The sequence below is a fragment of the Lonchura striata genome, chromosome 28, assembly GCF_050655825.1.
Source record: "Lonchura striata isolate lonStrDom1 chromosome 28, ASM5065582v1, whole genome shotgun sequence".
Classification (NCBI taxonomy): Eukaryota; Metazoa; Chordata; class Aves; order Passeriformes; family Estrildidae; genus Lonchura; species Lonchura striata.
Genome location: NC_140730.1, coordinates 4,874,058 through 4,892,672, shown reverse-complemented (window position 1 = coordinate 4,892,672; position 18,615 = coordinate 4,874,058). Strand labels below are relative to the sequence as shown.

Genomic DNA, 18,615 nt, shown 5'->3' with positions numbered 1-18,615 from the left:
AGGCAAGGGAAGAGCCCCAGCTGAGGGCAGTGGGTGCCCCTGGCTGCCAGCCTGTGCTGCCCACTGCCCAGCCGTGCCCACTTACTTCCCCCACGGATGTTGATGACCAAGCTGCCGTTCACCACCGTGCAGCCCCGCAGCTCCTGCGCCGACGTCACCGAGTCGATGGTCTTCTCCTTGCCAAAGTCACACACCTTGGGGCACGGCCCCGCGCAGGGCGTGCAGTGCAGGCTGCAAAACAGCACAGGAGGGGTGCAGGGGTCAGGCAGGATGGCCCCAGCAGGGCCCAAAAGCAGAGTGATGAATCTGAAGTGATGGTATGTCGTGGGGTTAGCTTTTTAGGAACTCCAAAGAAGAGTCACAGAATCGTGGAATGGTTTGGGTTGGAAGGGATCTTAAAGTTCATCCTATTCCAACCCCTTTCCACACCTTGCACTGGACCAGGTTGCTCCAAGCCCTGTCCAACCTGGCTTTGAAAATAACTGCTGATAAATTAAAATGGTCTTAAATTGTCACTTCCACCCTTCAAACGTGAATCATTTCATCCCTCCCTACAAAACAAAATGAAGTGACCTGAGTTACTGTGAAGAGGAAACTGGCCACGATGCTGCCCAGTGCTCTCCATCCCAGGGCTTTCAAGATAACTAACCCCAGCTCAGGATCCATCTCAAGATCATTAACCAAATGTAACTGATCAGTGGAGAGCTGGCCCTGCATCTGGGAATCCTCCGATTGAGCACTGCACACAATGTTGCTTTAAAAAAAGGCAAGAATGTGCTTTGTGCTCTGGGGAAATACTGCTTAAATAGCACGAGCTGATGGCTTGCCCTGGTCACACCACCACAAGAATGTGTTCCCAACTAGTTCAGAGGAAGAAATGCTCTAGGAAAAGCAGGGAGCAGAGTGTGAGGTCCCTGGCAGCAGCCAGGAACAGCACAGGAGAGGCCACGGGGCTGTTGCACAAGCAGCACAGATACTTTGGGGGCTGCTTGCTGGTTCTTTGGAAAAGCAAAACAGGAAATAGCAGAAAAAGTCCTGTTAAGAGTGAATTCCCTGAAATTATTATGAGAGGAGCAAATACATGCAAGCACAAAATGACCAATATTCATAGGAAATCTGACTCACCACAATATAGAATGGTAATGCAGGACAAACAACCAAGTTTTCAGTGATAAACAGCTCAGCACCATAAATTATTTAATTCCTTTGTCAAAACTCCCTGGGAACAGACAGAATGGCTGTTCCCTGCTTTGATTCGTGCTACACTTGTTTGTTACACTGTGCATTTATGTCTGGCACAGCTTGAACCTGCTCAATGAAAGTAATTACGGGGATGAGGGACAGAGATTCTGAGAACGAGCACTCCGAGGACGCTGCGCTCTCTTCATTAGCCACGACCTCTCCCTGCTGTGCTTTTCCAGGCAGGTTCCCTGCCCTGAGGCTGCTCCAGAGGGGAGGGAAGCAGGGCTGCTAAAGCCTCTCCACTGCCCACCTCCCACGCTGTTACAGGGAGACCCTTCCAGCTTGTGGATGCTCTGCCTTGTCCTCTCTCCACTCCCCTTTCCCACTTTTTCCAAACTTGACAGGAAGCAAGAGAAGAATAAAGTACCAGCCCATGGCAGGGAGAGCTTTTAATGGCTTGAATTAGCATGGCATTAGTTTGTAAATCATATTAAAGCAGACCAGGTGATTGCTCCAATGCTGAAAACTCCTCCTTATTGTACATGCAGGTGAACCCGATGGGAATGATGATGTCTGACTTTAGTTCAGAAGGCTGAATGATTTCTTTATTATAACTATACTATAATACACTAATATACTACTTAAAGGAGATACTAAAACTACATACGTACTTTTTCTATCTATTATATCTAACTCCCTAACAACTTCTGACCCTCTCTTGAGAGTCCAGACACAGGTGGATTGGATTTGCCATCAGGCTCAAAGAATACTTACTAGAATCCAATCAAGCAATCAACCCAGGTAAACAATTCTCTAATCACATTGTACATGGGAAAAACAAGGAGTAGAAACAGAAATTGTTTTCTCTTTCTTTCTTCCAAGTTCTTCTATGAAAAAATCCTGAGAGAGAAAAGAATGGGCCTGCCACATCTCCTGGTCATGACATACCACTCTATTGTAAATGCAGGTGAACCCAATGGGAAGAAATGATGATGTCTGACTCAATTCAGAAGGCTGAATTATTTCTTTATGATAACTATGCTAAAATACATTAATACACTATATAAAAGGAGGATACTAAAACTACATACTACTTCCTCTAACACAACTCGTGACCCTCTCTGAGGGTTGGATTGGGTTGGATTGGCCATCAGGCTCAAACAATCCTCACCAGAATCCAACCAAGCACTCCCCCCAGGTAAACAATTCTCCAAACACATTCCACATAGGAAAAACAAGGAGCAGAAACAGAAATCGTTTTCTCTTTCATTTCTCTATGAAAAACCCTGAGAGGGAGAGAAATGTGCTCGCCACACACTCAAACCCCGCGTCCAAGGAGGAGAAACGCCCAGCCCCAGTTCCATCCCTGCAGCCCAGGTACTCACTTGCTGGAGTTCATGATGTAGCCCGAGGGGCACTCGTGCACACACTCGTTGTTGTGGATGACGTGGCAGCCCGACTCCCGGGCGTTCTTGCACTTGTTGTGCAGCTCCTGGCAGAAGCTGAAGGTGACGCAGCGCCAGCCCTCGAAGCGGTAGTGCCCGGGGGGACAGTTCTCCACGCACCTCCCGTCCAGGTAGAAGTTGCGGCAGGCCACGCACCTGCCGGGGTCGTTGGGCTCCGTGCAGTCCCCCAGGCACTCGCTGTGGCAGCACTGCCCGTCCGCCGTGCAGCCCTGGGACTTGCAGGCAGGGGGACAGACTGAGGAGAACACCAGAGACAGGTGAGTGTCACACAGAGCCCGGCCACGCGCGACCTGAGAGCTTTCGGAGGTGACGCCTGGTCCTGCTTGTCCTGGGAGCTTCCTGTGCCAAGGGGCAACCATGGAGCATCTGCCTCATCTCCTCTTCGAGTGTCAATTCTGCCTCATCCCCACCTTTCAGTGTCAATTCTGCCCATCTCCAACATTCAGTGTCAATTCTGCCTCATCTCCAGATTTCAGTGTCAATTCTGCCTCATCCCCACCTTTCAGTGTCAATTCTGCCTCATCTCCACCTTTCAGTAAAAATTTTGCCTCATCCCCACCTTTCAGTGTCAATTCTGCCCATATCCAACATTCAGTGTCAATTCTGCCTCATCTCCAGATTTCAGTGTAAATTCTGCCCACTGTCCCCCTTTCAGTGTAAATTCTGCCTCATCTCCACTTGTCAGTGCAAATTTTGCCTCATCTCCACCTTTCAGTGCAAATTCTGCCTCATCTCCAGCTTTCCACATTTAAATTCCACATTTCAAGAACATTTTTGAGGAGTCTTATCATTCATCCTCGCAACTCATCAATGCTCATCTTCGAAAGACAACTGAGTTTTTCTGGTCCCTCAGTCCAGCACTAAAAGGCTCCAGGAGAGCCTTGGTGGCTCTGGTGTCATTTCTGAAGTTCAGTAGTTATGAGACTCTACACTTGAGAGCTTCCCAGCCTGGCACAGCCAGTTTCAGCCAGAAGATTCTCAATTTAAACTGTTTCTCAGTCTAAGAAACCATCTTTATCAGGATTTGTTTCCCATCCGTCTATCACCCCATCCCTGGTTCCCTGGAGGAAGCCCTGGCACCAACACGAGCTCTTCAGTGGCTCTCCCAACAAGTCCACAAAGAAGGGCACCCATGAGTGTTATTGCTCGAGGTTTTTATGATTTTCTTTTTAATTACTCATTACTTAGCACCCCACAACACCTTTAATGAGCAGTTTGGGCTTTGAACTCCAAACCAAGCAGAATAAACACTGTGAGTAATTCGGGGAGGAGAGGGAGGGCAGGATGAACAAACCCAGGGAAGCTGCAGGGGAAGGTCAGTCCTGCCCCTCAGCATCTCCACACTCAGTCTGAGAGGTTCAAACGAGGCTGAAATGATCAAACCCAACTCTGTCATCCAGAACACACCACAGAACTTCATGTCAGGAAAGAGAACAGAGCTGAAATCAGCACTCCAAGAGCCAACACCAACTCCAAGCAGGGCTTCAGAAGCAAGAACAAGGGTTTTAGATGTGGGACAGGGACCTGGATTTAACCTCACAGCCTTTGAGATCCAGCTGTGAATTGCCAAGACAAAGATCAAGGCACCCCTTGTCCTCACCAAACCGGAGTGTGCTGTCTGAGGGAACACCTGAGCAGCTCCCGATGTCCTGCCTGAGCCCCTTTGGTGAAGGGAGACAGCAATAAATTCTGAATTAACACCATCTGCCTCAGCATTTCCCCAGCTTTCTGTCCAATACTCAGTGTCCAGGCAGGAGGGGCTTTATTCATTTATTAATTATTTATTTTATCCAGACACAGCAATGTCCAGAGGTGAAATGTTACCTCTAAATTCTGGTTAAGGCACTTGATCAGACCAGCAGTGGAATGTGCTCAAGTTTTATCCAGCCAAAGAAGCAGCATGTGGGATCCACAGCACAACATGTTTGGATGATCCAACCCCCAGCTGTGCTAGGAAGAAAATCCCCCTCCACCCCATGTTAGGAGATTGAAGAATTAAGTGTGTTAAAGCTGTTAATGCCATTCTTGGAATAAGCAGGACTAGATGAGGTAGTAAAGATGAGCAACTTCTGGTCTGCTCCAGCCTGATATATCCCTTGAAGAAATATGAAATGGATAAAGCTGAACTTCTACCACAAGGACAATTTAATCTCAAATATCTTACTGCTTTCTTCAGTGCGGGTGTTTTCTCTGTGCATCACTCATCCATTACAAAAAGCATAGGAATGTGTTCCAAATTAATTTCCAACTTTTTGCCCTTTTCTAGGAAAGGTGAACCTGTCACAAATAGTACTTGATTGAAATGCAATAGCCAAATAGCAGCAACCTGCAGGTAACATCTTGCATTTGACTAAATATAAAATGAGAAGCTTGCTTTAAAAGCCAGGTTATACATGGATGTTTTAAATGGTTATAGAGAGATGAGCACAGTCTAGCAACAGGTGTCCTGGCTGCAGTTTATTAGAAATATTTGCAACAGAAAATCCCAGAATTTGGTCCAAAGCACTATCAAATTTACTAATTCCAGCCTGGAATATGAAGGTTTATGAGCAGGGGGAAACCTTGGCTGTTTCTCCCACACCTCTCCTGAGACAGAGATGTCCTGCAAGGAATCCTGCCCTGGCTGGCTCCTCCCTGGAGAGGGGACAGCTTCTAATGGGAAGCAAAGCACTGAAGGAAATGCAGGAATGGTTTGTGGGAGCTGGAGGGCAAGTGCTGCCAGCACAATTCCCAGTGTTCCTCACCAAGAGAGTTTTCCCCGCTCTTTCATGCTCAGAAACTACAAAGTTTAAAGTATCCAAAAGACAGCATTTGTTTTCCAAGGAGCAGCCAGGTAACTGGGAAAAGCCAGCCCTCATGCAAAGCACCCAGTGACACATGGCACCTACTTAACATTCTGTCACAAAATATTTTTATTGAATTTGTTATGGAAACTAATCTTCAAAGCCCTGTGCTTATTTACACATTTTGAACTCAGCTGCAAGTATTCACAGGGCAGAAACTGCCGAAAGTCCCCACTCCAAAGGTTTTCAGAAGATACAATTAAACTATTTTTAAACATTCTTAACGTTTCTCTTTTTCCTGTTCCGCCAGCTTTTGATGTCTCAAAGACAGCTCGAAGAAAGCAAAGCACCCAAGGCAACAGCTCTTTTTCCATTAAGCACTCAAGACCAGAAATTCAATCACCATTTTGTGCAAATCCTCATTACCCAAGATCCTGAACAGATGTCACGATATTATCAAAGTCTGCATGCTAGAGAGCACCTCAAGTAATGTAAAACCTCTCCAGAGTATCTTTATTACGGCTTCTTACAACTGTTACTCCAGGTTATGTCACTCAGATGGGCCAAAAACACGGGTTTTGTTTGGGGTTTTTGCTGCCCATGTTGTGCTTTCACTGCAGATCAACACTGAATAGGTTTGTGCACCTCATTATCCTTCTCCACCAAGGTCTGCAGACCCCAATAATTGCCACAGCACGCAGAGATTTGCCTTTTTGCACAAAAAAATTGGCTCCCCAGGGAGTGGTCCTGGCCCCGAGGCTACCAGAGCTTCAGGAGCGTGTGGGCAGCGCTGCCAGGGATGCTCAGGGTGGGATTTTTGGGGTGTTTGTACTCGAGGATCTTTGTGGGTCCCTCCCAACTCGGGATATTCTGTGACCCTAAGGTGGCCTTTTGGGAGCTCTGGCATGTGGGGAGGCTCAGGGGAGGTTCAGCCACAGCCCCCAACCTCTGCTTGAGGCTGTGGGAGACTTTGGACAATCGGCACAGGGGAAAAATCAACTCCCCATTCTTCACAGAAAGTCCAGAGGGAAGTTCACAAGCCCAAGAAGGGGACAAAGGAAAACAGCTGCTCTGGTAGGAGCAGAAGCCACAAAAAGTGCTGTGGGGCCATGGACCAGGACAAAGCTGCCCACCACATCTGTAGGAGCTGGGTGTTTAAAACCCCTGTCCCAAAGCTGACCACGAGCCTGACACTAACACGAGGGGCTCCAACCTGTCCTTCCAGGGGGGAATAAATATTTAACTCACTGCTAGCGTGGCTCCCGAGACTGAGGGAACAATGCCTTTTCCAAACCTTTCTGATTAGAGATTCAAAAGGACATTTCTTGGTGCTGCTGGGGCCCAGCTGGGGGGACAGGCGGCAGCGGAGTCAGCGCAAAGGAATTTCCACCTCCGGATCGCTCCTGTGCTTCAGCACTTCCCCGTGCTCCAGGTGGAAACAACACTCCCTGAGACTGTAAACACATTCCCGAGCCAGCACAGGTAACCAGGTATTTACCAAGCAAGTCAATTAAGCGTTCAGCTGTTAAAAACTTCGGTGTTTGGTCTTTTTTCTTGTTTTCTGTTAACAGAATGATGAGTTGTCCAAAAAAATAGGGAAAAAACACCGTTCAGGATAAGATTTGCTGTTCCTTTGGGATTCTCTGCCACTGGGTGGGTTTTAATAGCAACATCCTTGGTGAGCTGGAGTGGGTGTTCACACAGGGTTGGCTAAGAGGAACACGGTTCGTTAAGGACAAATTCTGAACCACACACATGAGCATCAAGATGCTGCACATGTGCTGTCCAGGCACCACATGGGTTTGGGACTGATTTGTTGTGAATATAGGTGGGTTTTTTAGAGTGAAATTTAGGTAATTTTTTTAGAGTGGATGGGGGTCAGTGGAGGCAACCTGGGCCACCACGGGTGTCCAGCGGCCGAGGCGGCGGCGAGCAGCAAACTCTCCTTGCACCGCCAGCTCCTCTCCCCTGGCTTACACAAACTCTATTTTGATTACAGACAAGGCAATTAGGAGGCTCCAGATCCAACGGAGTCCAGGACACAAAACAACTGCGGCAGGAGAACCGCCCTCAACCTCAGCCAATGCATTTGCTGCCTGCGCAGGGGAGGCATCCAACCCAACCGCCTGCTATCTGCACAAGGCAAACAGCCTTAACCCTGCCAGCTCCCCAGCCAGCCCTGGCCTCCCACCACCACCCAAAAACACCACCAGCCCAATGCAATTTAATGCCATTTAATGCAGCTGAAGGGCTGCCGTGGCTTTTGCGGTGTTTAATTGGCGTGGGGTGTTTATAAGCTGGAGGGGAAGGCAGGAGGGAGCCGGCACGAAGGCGGCGTTGCCACGGCTGAAAATGGCTTTTTTTGGCTGAAAATGGCTTGTTTTGGCTGAAGGTGGCTTGTTTTGGCCGTGCCATGGCTGCCCTGGTGCCAGGGCTGGGTCGGTGCCATGCTGGATGACGGGCACAGGCACAGAAGCCAAAGGCAGAGCCCCACAGAAACGGGATCGCAGCCCTGCACGCCCCTGTGGCTTTTCTTCCCCTCTTACTGTAAATGGCTGTGAGATGTGACATATAAATTTATCCCCACACACACAGAGTCCTGCCTGAGTTACGGCTGCAGAGGGAACTGTAATTTCATTTCCTAACGGTACAGTCCCGGCAATGACCTCCCCAGCAATGGGTTCTTGTGGTTCTAAACAAAAACAAAACCAACAAGGAAAGGGGAAAAAAAAATAAAAAGGAAACCCAAGGACTAATCACCCCCGGCAGTAACCCGTCAGTGTGTTGCAAGCATGTGATCTTAATTTAGTACTACAGAGCCTGGGCTTGTTTCCTGCTGCAAGTGCTGAGCAGCATTGCTGCTATGGAAATCCATATGGGTCTTACTCCTTATAAAATCATCTATGAAATCCTGTTCTACATACACAGTATATTTTTACTCGACAGCTTTTGCTCTTTCACTCATTCTCTTCCAGTCAAGAAGACCCCTAATTCAGGCAGGTGTTAAGTGCCATTTGTCCTATAAATGTAATTTTTATCCCTAAACCTATTTTTAATTTTTTCACTCATGATCATTTACTTTCTTGTGAGCATTTATTTGATCTGAACACATCAAGACAACACCTAATCCCAGTGCATTAATGTATCATAAGGCTGAACACAGCTATTAATTAAGCAAAACTGTGTCTGGTGAAGACTAAGTAAAAAATAAATCTAAAACCCACAGCAGAGTGGGTGGACAGAGGATTGAAGAAAACCAGTGTAGTGCAAACCCCACTGCATTGTGGCTTATTTCTTCCATTATTTCTTCATGTCAGAGAGGCCAAAGGGGCAGAAACCTAATCCCCAAAGCCCACCAGCAGCTGAAACGTGCCTGGGAGGGACAGGGCTGGAGAGCTCCAGTGGACTGTAAAAAGCACAAGGACTTTTGATCGCCTTGGTGACAAACAACAGCAGCTCCCCCATCCCTTCCTGAACCTACAAAATAAATGGAGTAACTAGAAGAAAACAAAAAAATAGGAAGCTAACACAGTGATACAAAAATCCTGTCGGCAACGCCCGGCATTGGCCACAGCAGTCAAGTAAAATTCAGGAAATAATCACGAGATGCTCAAGCAAATTTGATGTCACTCATTCCCAGAGCTCAGCTGCTCTAACAACACTCATCCCTTCCTTTTCCCTAAAGACAACCAAGGAACAGCCCTTCCAAAAGGCATCGACTCAAGGGCTGTAACCCACAACAAAGGGCTGCAGTTCTCAGCACCAGCTCGGGAAGGAGAAGGTGCCAAATAAATCCCAGATTTTACAATCAGCACTAAAATAAAGTGTTATTTATAAAATAAGATATTACAGTACATAATGCCATGACCCCTCTGAACTGTGAGCTGGGAACGTTAGGAGGTCTGTATTTACACAGGAACAGATAAAATTAACTGCAGGTGCCTCCCTTCCCATGGACAGTGACTTCCAAAAACAACACACTTACTACAACGTCAAGGAAACTCTTCCCATTGACATTTCTCAGGACGACATTACACCTCTTATCTCATCTATCAGTAAAGGACAAGGAAAAAACTGCTTCTCCTCCCAACCCTTCCACAAATTATGTGCTCAACTGGAGCTACACGGAATGTCTCAGATATTCCAAGCCGGGGTTCGGCCGCTTCCCGCCAGGAACAGATGAAGCCCCCAGGGATGCTGGACCTGTGAGGATCAGCAAATGTGAGTTCAGACAAGATAAAGGAGTTTGGAGCAGTGTGCCACCTTGTCCTGGCATGATAGTGGAGGTCTGTGGAAGAAGTTGTTGAATGGAGATACGGGAAAGGTTGAGCTCAGTTGTTTACAGAGGAAAGGGGCAGATAACAGGAGATCTCTCCAGAAACAGCCTCCTCTGTGCCAACCTTCTGCTGTTTAAACTGAGGAGTAAGTCATTATCTTCTGCACTACACCTGCTGGAGGGGCATTTCTCTGGAAATACATATTTACTCTGATGTGAGTTATGACAAGCAATATGGGAAACGTGGTAAGAGGAGCTCACATATACGTAAACGCATACATTTTGCTTATACAATATAATATATAAAATATATGTAGGTCATCTCAATATGGTGAAGCCTGGAGGAGTCATCAACTTAAATGAACTCAGGATGCCTTTGGTCACTTGTTCTTCATGGTCTTAGGAAGTGACAACCTTTGCAAATGAGCTTCTCCAGCTCCTGCTGGCAGGGCCCAGATGTGCCAAGTCCTGTGCAAATTCAGATTTCATGGACGGAGTTTGACAGCCCAATATCGTCTCTTATTTTTGGGGACGAGACTTCTTGGGCTATGAAAAGCCCTCATCTTCTCCCACTGAACCCCCAGGACAGGCTCCCATTTTCATGGATTTTTTTAGACCTTTCTGTTTCTTTCTCTTGAAGATTTTCACTCCTGCTCTCCTCTGTCACCCCAACTATTTACACAGAGAACTGGATGTTTCCCACCCAAGCATCCCTAATATTGCCCAGACAGAACAAAAATCAAAGAAACATATTCCTTTTGTGCATTTCAAGCTGTGGTGTTCACACCATGGCTGCAAACCCCTAATGAACAGGACTTACAGTGAAAAGCACCTCACACTGAAAAAAAAATTAATTAAAAAAGAAATTAAAACTCAAGACTAGGTCTGTTTTCATTCTCCTGGCACCTTTCAATTGAGTTGATTCCCCATGCAGGTACAAACAACTTGCAGAAATCAAGCAAAGCTGTTGGCCATCAAGCCCAAACTACCAAAACACAGAGTTTGATTTGAAAACACAGCAGCAACTGTTAAAAAGGTGGGACAAGTGTCACAAAGTGCACACCAGGATAGAGACCAGAAGCTGTAAATACTTTACCCAGTGTCTACAACAGTGCTGTTGTGCCATTCTCTGGCAAGCAGGTCAAGCCTGCTCCTTGTACTTTGTGTTCAAAATTATATGGGAGCTTAGAGTAAGGGATCAGAAATAACCACCCACCTCTGCTTGGCAGCCAGGTTTTTTTAATATGCCAGCCCCAAAACTGACACCACATCTTCGGGCAAAATATTGTACTTCATTCTCTACAGCAGAAGAGACAACTTGTAATTTAGACCAAGACCAGAATCTTTAACATTAATTTCCCTGTAAAGCCTTGACTGTAATTTTAGTCCCAACAATAAAGTTGTTTTTTTTTGTTGTTATGGTTTGTTAAATTTCAATCTTTATTATAACCCAAGGATTTGGTGTTATCATCCAACGGTTGATGCCACCTGGGAGCCTCATGAAAGCTTCATGTTAATATTTAACTATTTATTACTCTCCAATGTACAGCATCTTGTAAACATCCCTGTTCACTTTAACTTCCTCCTGCCAAACCTGCTCACCCACTGCAACCCCAAATCACAGGAAAGTGGTCCAGGCATGTCTTAAAAATAAGTGATGGTACTTGTGGGTCTCTTCCAGCTCAGGATACTCCATGGTTCTACGATTCTAGGAGCTGATATGAAACAGAGAACAAATGGAGATACACACAAGGACTCCGTGATGATTTAAGAGCAAGGTCCATCTGATTTTTCCAGACAGGTTATTACTTTTACCTACAAAGCCCATCCTGAAAATGAGGAGTAATGATACAATCAGGGCACGAGGCAAAACATCCAAACTCTGCTTTCTGCAGAGATAAGGGAGGGACAAGATTCCTTTCCTTAAGGCCACGGGGAAGGATGTTGTAGTAAACAAGGCATGAAAGAATGAAAGCTATGCTGCCACGTGGGAATGAAGAAAGATGGAATTTTAGATATGTTATATAAACGTAATCCCAACACAGAAAACAACAAACGTACACCAAAACAGAGGCACAGTTTACAGCAAAACTGGAGCTGTCCATAACTGAGAAAGGCAATGGAATGGGCGGAAGTATAAGATTAACCACAAGGAGATTATGCTGATAACTAATGATCTACACAGAAATGTCAGGCAGAGGTTAAGATTTTAATCTGGGCAGATTTCATGGCACAGTCATGAATTGTAAACATCGGTACTGAAACCCAATTTGTGTTTGTGGGTGACGAGGCTGAAAACAAAGAGAGGGAAAAGGAAGGGGATCACTCCAGATCCCCCTTCCTGCCTCACCTTCCAGAGAGGATGAGGAGAAAGAGAAAGGCAAAGCATCACCTGAAGTTCAGGTGTGCACAGAAAGGTGGATTTTTCTGGGAAGCAGAGTTAACTGGCTCTACCAAACAGATTTTTTTTTTCTGAAATTACCAGGGTGCATGAACTGTTCAGTACAGGGTCACTCAGCAAGCTGCCCAAATCCAGGCTCACCAGGAGCACTGACACATCCATCCTCCACTGATTTCCCACACTGTACTGTCCTTCACACACTTCACAGGTGTCACTTCAGTTTTCCCTGAGCCCACAGGAATTTCTTCCAAAGCAATAGCTGAACTGTGGAAAGGAGAAACAGCTGCAGTATCTTTTTAATCAGTATAAAATCCATCAATTCTGTATAAAATTATCTCAGCTCCTCAAGTTGTGGCCTCCTCAGCTCCTGCCCATTCCTCTGCACACCCTCCCCTGTTTGCCCAAAGCTCTACACACGCTTGCCACGGTTTATTTCGAGGCACAAGAATTTCCTTAGCAGGACTGAAATAGATACTGTTTGCCTGCAGAGCCAAGCAATGTGCAATGTATTTTTATTTACTACTCGCCCTCGTCATCCTTGGCATACCAGCAATGCCCATTTTCAAGTAATTCACTGTATACGAATGTGGCACTGCACAAATTATCCAGCTTGGCTCTTCCCAGATATCCACTGGTTTAACAACTTCTCCTTACAAACACACTCATCCTTGAGTTTTTTGTGACTGTGCCACATCCCTCTGTGCTCTAACCCAGATGCCAAATGAGAAATTATAAAAATGACCAAAAGTCACACAAACACAACCCTGAGGAAAACCAAACGACTGGAGATGAGTACAAAAACCATTAACTACATTGCACAAGCCACCCTTGGAGGCCATTAATCTATCTCTCCTTGTAAATTACGCAAGAGAAAGTTGTAATCTGAAGGCATTTAATGCCAAACTAGTTGTGCCATCTCAACAAGGCCACCAACAGGGGAACTGAATCATCCAAAGTTACACTGAACTGAGATCTTGGATTCTCAATCCTCCTTCCACAACAGTTCAACTGTCAATGGTCAGAATTGTGAAAATTCTGCTTTATTTCACACCAAGGTAAGCTCTTAAAATAAAACTGACTGTCACTGAGGTCACAGGGAGTGCAGGAGTAGCGAAAATCCCATTATGAATGCTGGGCCATGGGAGGAACTCGATCTGCTGACATCCCCCACCCCTGCAGGCATGTGCCAAGGTGCTAAAAACCTTCACTTTATCAGCACAGGACTCAGATATGGTCTAATCACCAGCTGCCATCAGCATTGTCCACTTCAGAGCAATTAGGATTATTCAGAGCTCTCTAATTGATGCCACAGCCACACACCTGCAGATCCCTCCTGGGGAAATCACCTTACAATGGAGAGAGACCTCTGGGGAAAGAAATTACAGAAATCAGCATTACCAAGCAAGAAAAAGAGACGGGACTCTCCTCTACAAGCAACCTGAAGCTATATCAGTTTCTCCAGGGACAAGGAGTTTTTTTTTCCACCAAACTCCAGAGGTTTCAAGTCTCAGCTCAGAACTGCTGGCACTGGAATCAATCTGCCAATGGAAGGGAGCCCAAGGAGTTTTGGAGATGCCACCCAGTCCATCCACCTGTCCAAGGCCACCTCAAATACTCTACCTAAGACATTTCTGATGGTTGTTTGTCTCAATCTATCCTAAAGTTCAATTTTGCCTCGAATCCCCTCCTGCATTGTTCGAAGTTAACGGAGGTCACAAAGCGGGGCCCAAGAGCTGTCAGTGCCAGCAGAGACTGGCAGTACCCTGAAAGCATCCAGCACTCGACCCTCTGCAGAACACCACAAAGAACAACACCCACAACACCCAGAGCACAGCACCACCCTTGGTTCAGCTGACCGAGTCCTGCTCAGCCTCCTCCAGGCGTGGGCTTGAACCAGAGCCACCTCAAACCAGACTCTGCGTGCACAGAGAAAGTCACTGGCAAATCTGAGCACGGAGAGACCCACAGCGCGTTCGAAAAACACAATCTGAAGTTCTTTTTGTTATCACAGATTAGAGCATGTGGAAAAACAACAGGCTCTTCCCCGGCGCTGATGAGCAAGAGGCATCACGAGGCTGCTCCTCCTTTGGCCATGGAAAACACAGGGACGTTTTTCTTATCACACCCACCAAATTCACACACTGTACAGGCTCAAAGCTGAACATTTCCTATTTCCCAGAACAAAAACTGACACTCAATGTGGATACCCAGTTCGAATGGACTGGTTTTGTGGACTAGAAACTCGATATCCAAGCACTGAGAGAGCAGCCAAACATGACACCAATTATTTAAGCAGCTCTGGAGATAAGGTTATTACAGTGCGGAAGAGAAGCCTAAGGAAAATCTACACATGGTGTTTATTTTGCTAATTTAGTAATTGTAGAGATGCTGATGAGGTGAGAAGTTGTTTCAGATAAAGCACCAGTTTCTACATAAATTGCTTTATCTTAAGTCTCCAGGTAAGACTGTCCTGTGTGCTATGCTCCCCTTGCCAGAAACAGAGTCTTCAGATTCCCAGAGCCTAAAATCCACAGAACTGAATGAACAGAGAAATAGTTTATTGAGCTTTAAAGGCTTCACTTCAAGTACTGTTTTAAAACAAAAGCCTTATTCCTTTAAGCCCTGTTAAAGCTCCACTGGGCGAGACTTTCAGACACTCAGACATCACACTGAGGAGCTCCATTTCCTCTCTGGCTTTTGGGAGCTTTTGAGGGGTACTTAGAGGGAACTCTTGGACTCTTCCATCCCAAACTGAAGCTGTGTAAACACATCAGCCTGACTTCAGAGAGATGACATTCAGCAAAGACCAAAGACCAGCAAAAAACAGTCCTGTTCATTTCATTAAAGCACTGCTCAATGTTTGCACTACCCAGAGAATATAATTGGATTGTCTTTGCAGAAAAGACAAGAAGAACATTTGTCTGATATTCAAATTTTAATGAATCCTTTCATTGCTCATGAAGTATTAAAATCCTTGCAGTGCCGTAGCACAACATGGATGTGCTTAATGAAGTTGAAAATGGAAACAGAAAAATGCTTTGTTATCCTGTGATGCCTGTGGAATTACACATGCCTTACTCCTGGGAAACCAACACACAGGGATAAGGCTTCCTGCACAATTCCTGAGATTTTCTAATCAAGCCCACCTTCAAGTGCAAACATTCTTTATGTACTTTATCAATCATAAAACGCTGCTGACAGGACAGAGTTTGTCTGCAGCCTCTGTGTGAGGGATTTCCCAGTGCACAGGTCAGTGAAATAGCTGGAACTTGACTTTTTTGCTGCAGGCTTCTGAATGAACTTCAGTTCCTGCAGGTATTTCAGAGCAAACGACGTTGTCTCACTCACGTTATCGGAAGCGACGCTGCCAAGTTCAGCAGCTTTGCCACAGACCCCAAATAATCCATCCCTGAACACCAATGTCACACTTGGGCTCTTCACATCCATGGGGAAAAATCAGCCAGCAAACAGCCCCATTTTGTGTCATCAAAGTGTTGTGTGAGAACATCACACCCCAGCACCCAACTCAACCTCTCGACAGGGAAGGAGTGTCAGCTCCTGCCCCTCTGGAATGCTGTGGAGAGCCCAAGCTCCTGCCCTGGGACCCCTGCTCATGGGGCTAGAGCCTTACAGTAATAGCACTGTGTGCTCTCAGCAAAATTCAACTCCCACAGCTACAAAACCAGAGAAAAACATCCAAAACTTGGGCTGGAAATTACGGCTACACGGCTCCAAACCTGCCTGCTCCCTTCCCTTTCTCACACCATACAGTCCAACAGGCTTTGTTCTGATGAACACACTGGGACCAACCTGCCCCAGACAATTCCCATTTTAAAAACCACTAAATGAGGAATCGTGCCCAGGGGTCAGACCAGAGTGAGCTGAGGGAACAGCAGGGCAGAACCGCAGATGTTGCTGCTCGGCTCGCAGGTGTTTGCTCTGACCTCTGACAAACCTGCTCCCTAAGTTCCCTTAATTCTGACTTAAAAACCATCAGTCTTGTGCTGCAAGCTGAGCTCAGGCTCAGCTCATCACATCAGAGCCCTGAAATTCCAGTGTGGCAACACACCAGCTCTGATCCTGTGGGAGTCCTAAGTGACCAGAGCTCCATGTGTGCAGCTCCAGAAGCCTCTGAACTGCACTGAAAACAGACTAAAAAGACATTGTAAGTTATACACTCTTCATCAGACCAGTCTTGCTAAATACCTGCCACCCTCTTATGCCTATGAATGAGGCATAATTCCTGAGAAGGGTCACAATTCCTGACAGTTCACCCATCCAGCACCTGCCAGTGCATCAGCAACTGCAGAGTGGGAGCTGAGCTCTGCAAAAGCTGAAACTGCCTGAGTTACAATTCCAATGGAGCAGCAGTTCTTGGCATCCTTGGGAAAGGGCACCTCTGACCTGATACACATGACTAAAATCACATTTCTCTTTCTGGAGTGCACCAAAACCACACACACCCAGAGTTCTTTAGAAACATGCTGAAGAGAATTAATCCCAGCTTTCTGCTGAATGCTGTTCTAACTGGACTTTCTTTCCAACCCTTTGGTGGAATTTCCTTCAAAACATCATCTTCCTCAGAGCCTTTACCCCTCAAGGTGCCCAAAAGGCAGGGAAATAAACACCATCTCAAATGAAGGAATTCCTGCTGAGGGTATAGAAGCTCCTTCTTAGTCCATCCAATTCCAACTATAAAACTTTCTGGACAAGAAAGGTGCTGAGTGTCTGTCAGTTTAAACCCAGATTCACAAGGAATCCAGACTCTTCACATAAAACCATTAAAGCACTCAGCCAGCATTTAAGCACTGCACGGAGCCAAAGTTAATTCTCTGTTTGTTTTACATGTCACAGGCCAAAAGAAAAGCCAGGGCGACAACCTGCAGCGACGTCAGCCCGTGCCCCCCAGTACCCTCGTCTAAAAAACTGAGATAAACACAAGGCAATGGCTGGGATCCATATCTCCCTGCACACTGATGCAATGCCAGACAAAAACTGGGGGCAAAGCAGGAACTGGAATAACTACAGGCTCTTCCCAAGCAGGCAATCCCAGCCAGGACCCCCACAACTTCCCCTGACCCAACTTTTTTTTTTTTTTTTTTTTCCCACCTACCAACCGCCTTAATTAAGCAGCATAAACATCCCAGCAAGTTCATTCACATCCCTCAATGGGAATTTGCAGACAATTATAGGATATAATTGGGAAGCCTAATCATTGAACTTGTACCCAACTATTGTTACAAGCTGAGAGAAGAGTGAGTGTTGCTTCCTCCAGGACATGGCTGGTTATTCCCCAGCTCTGTAATTAATCAAAAGGTCCTGAAATCCTCAACCTTTCAGTTAGCAACAATCTTTGTGCTGGTCACACCTGGGGGGTTTTGACCTTTTCTTGTGTTTTGTTTTGGGGTTTTTGTGTTTTGTTGGGATTTTTTTTAAGCACAGCAATTATTTACAGAGGCAATCCCTGTCAAATCCAATTCCTGATAGGAAAAGATGTTTCAGAGAGCTTTGCCAAGTGACATATTTCAGTTGGTCTGCTCACACACTCTGAATGAACTTCTTTGTACAGACCCAGCAGTTCACAATCCCTTCACAGCCTTGAACAACAAAGATTTCCAGTCCCTTCCCTGTAAAATCAGAGACTGTTACCCCATCACACAGCTTACATTTATTTTGCTCATTTTGCCTAAATCTAGGAAGGGACATCTGAATTGCACACAGTTTAGAATACTTTTACAATTAATTAAAATATTTAAAATGCAGAACTTCATTGCCATGCCTACACGAAGGAGGTGTAAAGGAAAGAAAACATACAGAGTACACAAGCACCCTGAACATCCAGCAGGATTTGCTCTGAATGAAGCACATCTCCTCCTCCCTGAGCAAACACATCAAACCAGGTGATGTGTGTTCCTGCTCTCCCATTCGTGCATTACCAACACATGTTAACTCTGTCGCTCACTAATGTTATTATTATTACTATTTTTTACATTCTCTGACTTCCCCCTTGCACACTCAGAGAGCAGCATTTTCCAAAGAATGTGTCTGCCAGATCTCCTGGTTTTTATTTAACAAGGGGTAGTGCAGGTTCCATTGTTTAAGCCAAAAAGAAAAGGTAACTTGGAACTGTTGTTGAAGGCGAAAAGTTCTATCTGAAGCACCCCTGGAACTCCCAAGGAGCCAATGTCAGCACTGAGCATCAGACAGAGATTTAAGAACATTTTGAGTATCCTCAGTGCTGAACCACTGCACATAAGGCACTGAACTCCTCTCAGCCTCCCCGAGGGCCCAGACACCAGCCCAAATAACAAGTGGTTTTGGGAAAGGCTAAGGGTGAAAGAATTAAAATAGCAGCTTGAAGCAAGCAAGGTAAGAACTTCCCCAGTTTTTACTGTATCAGCAGCAAAATACCTCCTTCTCCTTTTTAACTCGTCAAAAACCTTTGCCTTGATGAGATTTTTGCACAGGAACTCAGATATCTCAACTATGGGGAGGAATTCTCTGTGT

General features: G+C 45.9%; 1 protein-coding gene across 2 annotated transcripts in view; it reads right to left on the bottom strand.

Moving 5' to 3' along the window:
• Positions 1–18,615, bottom strand: part of INSR (insulin receptor) — a 54,402-nt gene that overhangs the window by 19,650 nt on the left and 16,137 nt on the right. For both annotated transcript variants that reach the window (XM_085562506.1, XM_077788794.2), the window contains exons 3-4: positions 2,568–2,883; positions 86–231 (exon numbers count right to left, since the gene is read on the bottom strand). In XM_085562506.1, coding sequence (XP_085418632.1) covers positions 86–231; positions 2,568–2,883 — 462 coding nt within the window. The remainder of the gene's footprint in view (positions 1–85; positions 232–2,567; positions 2,884–18,615) is intronic.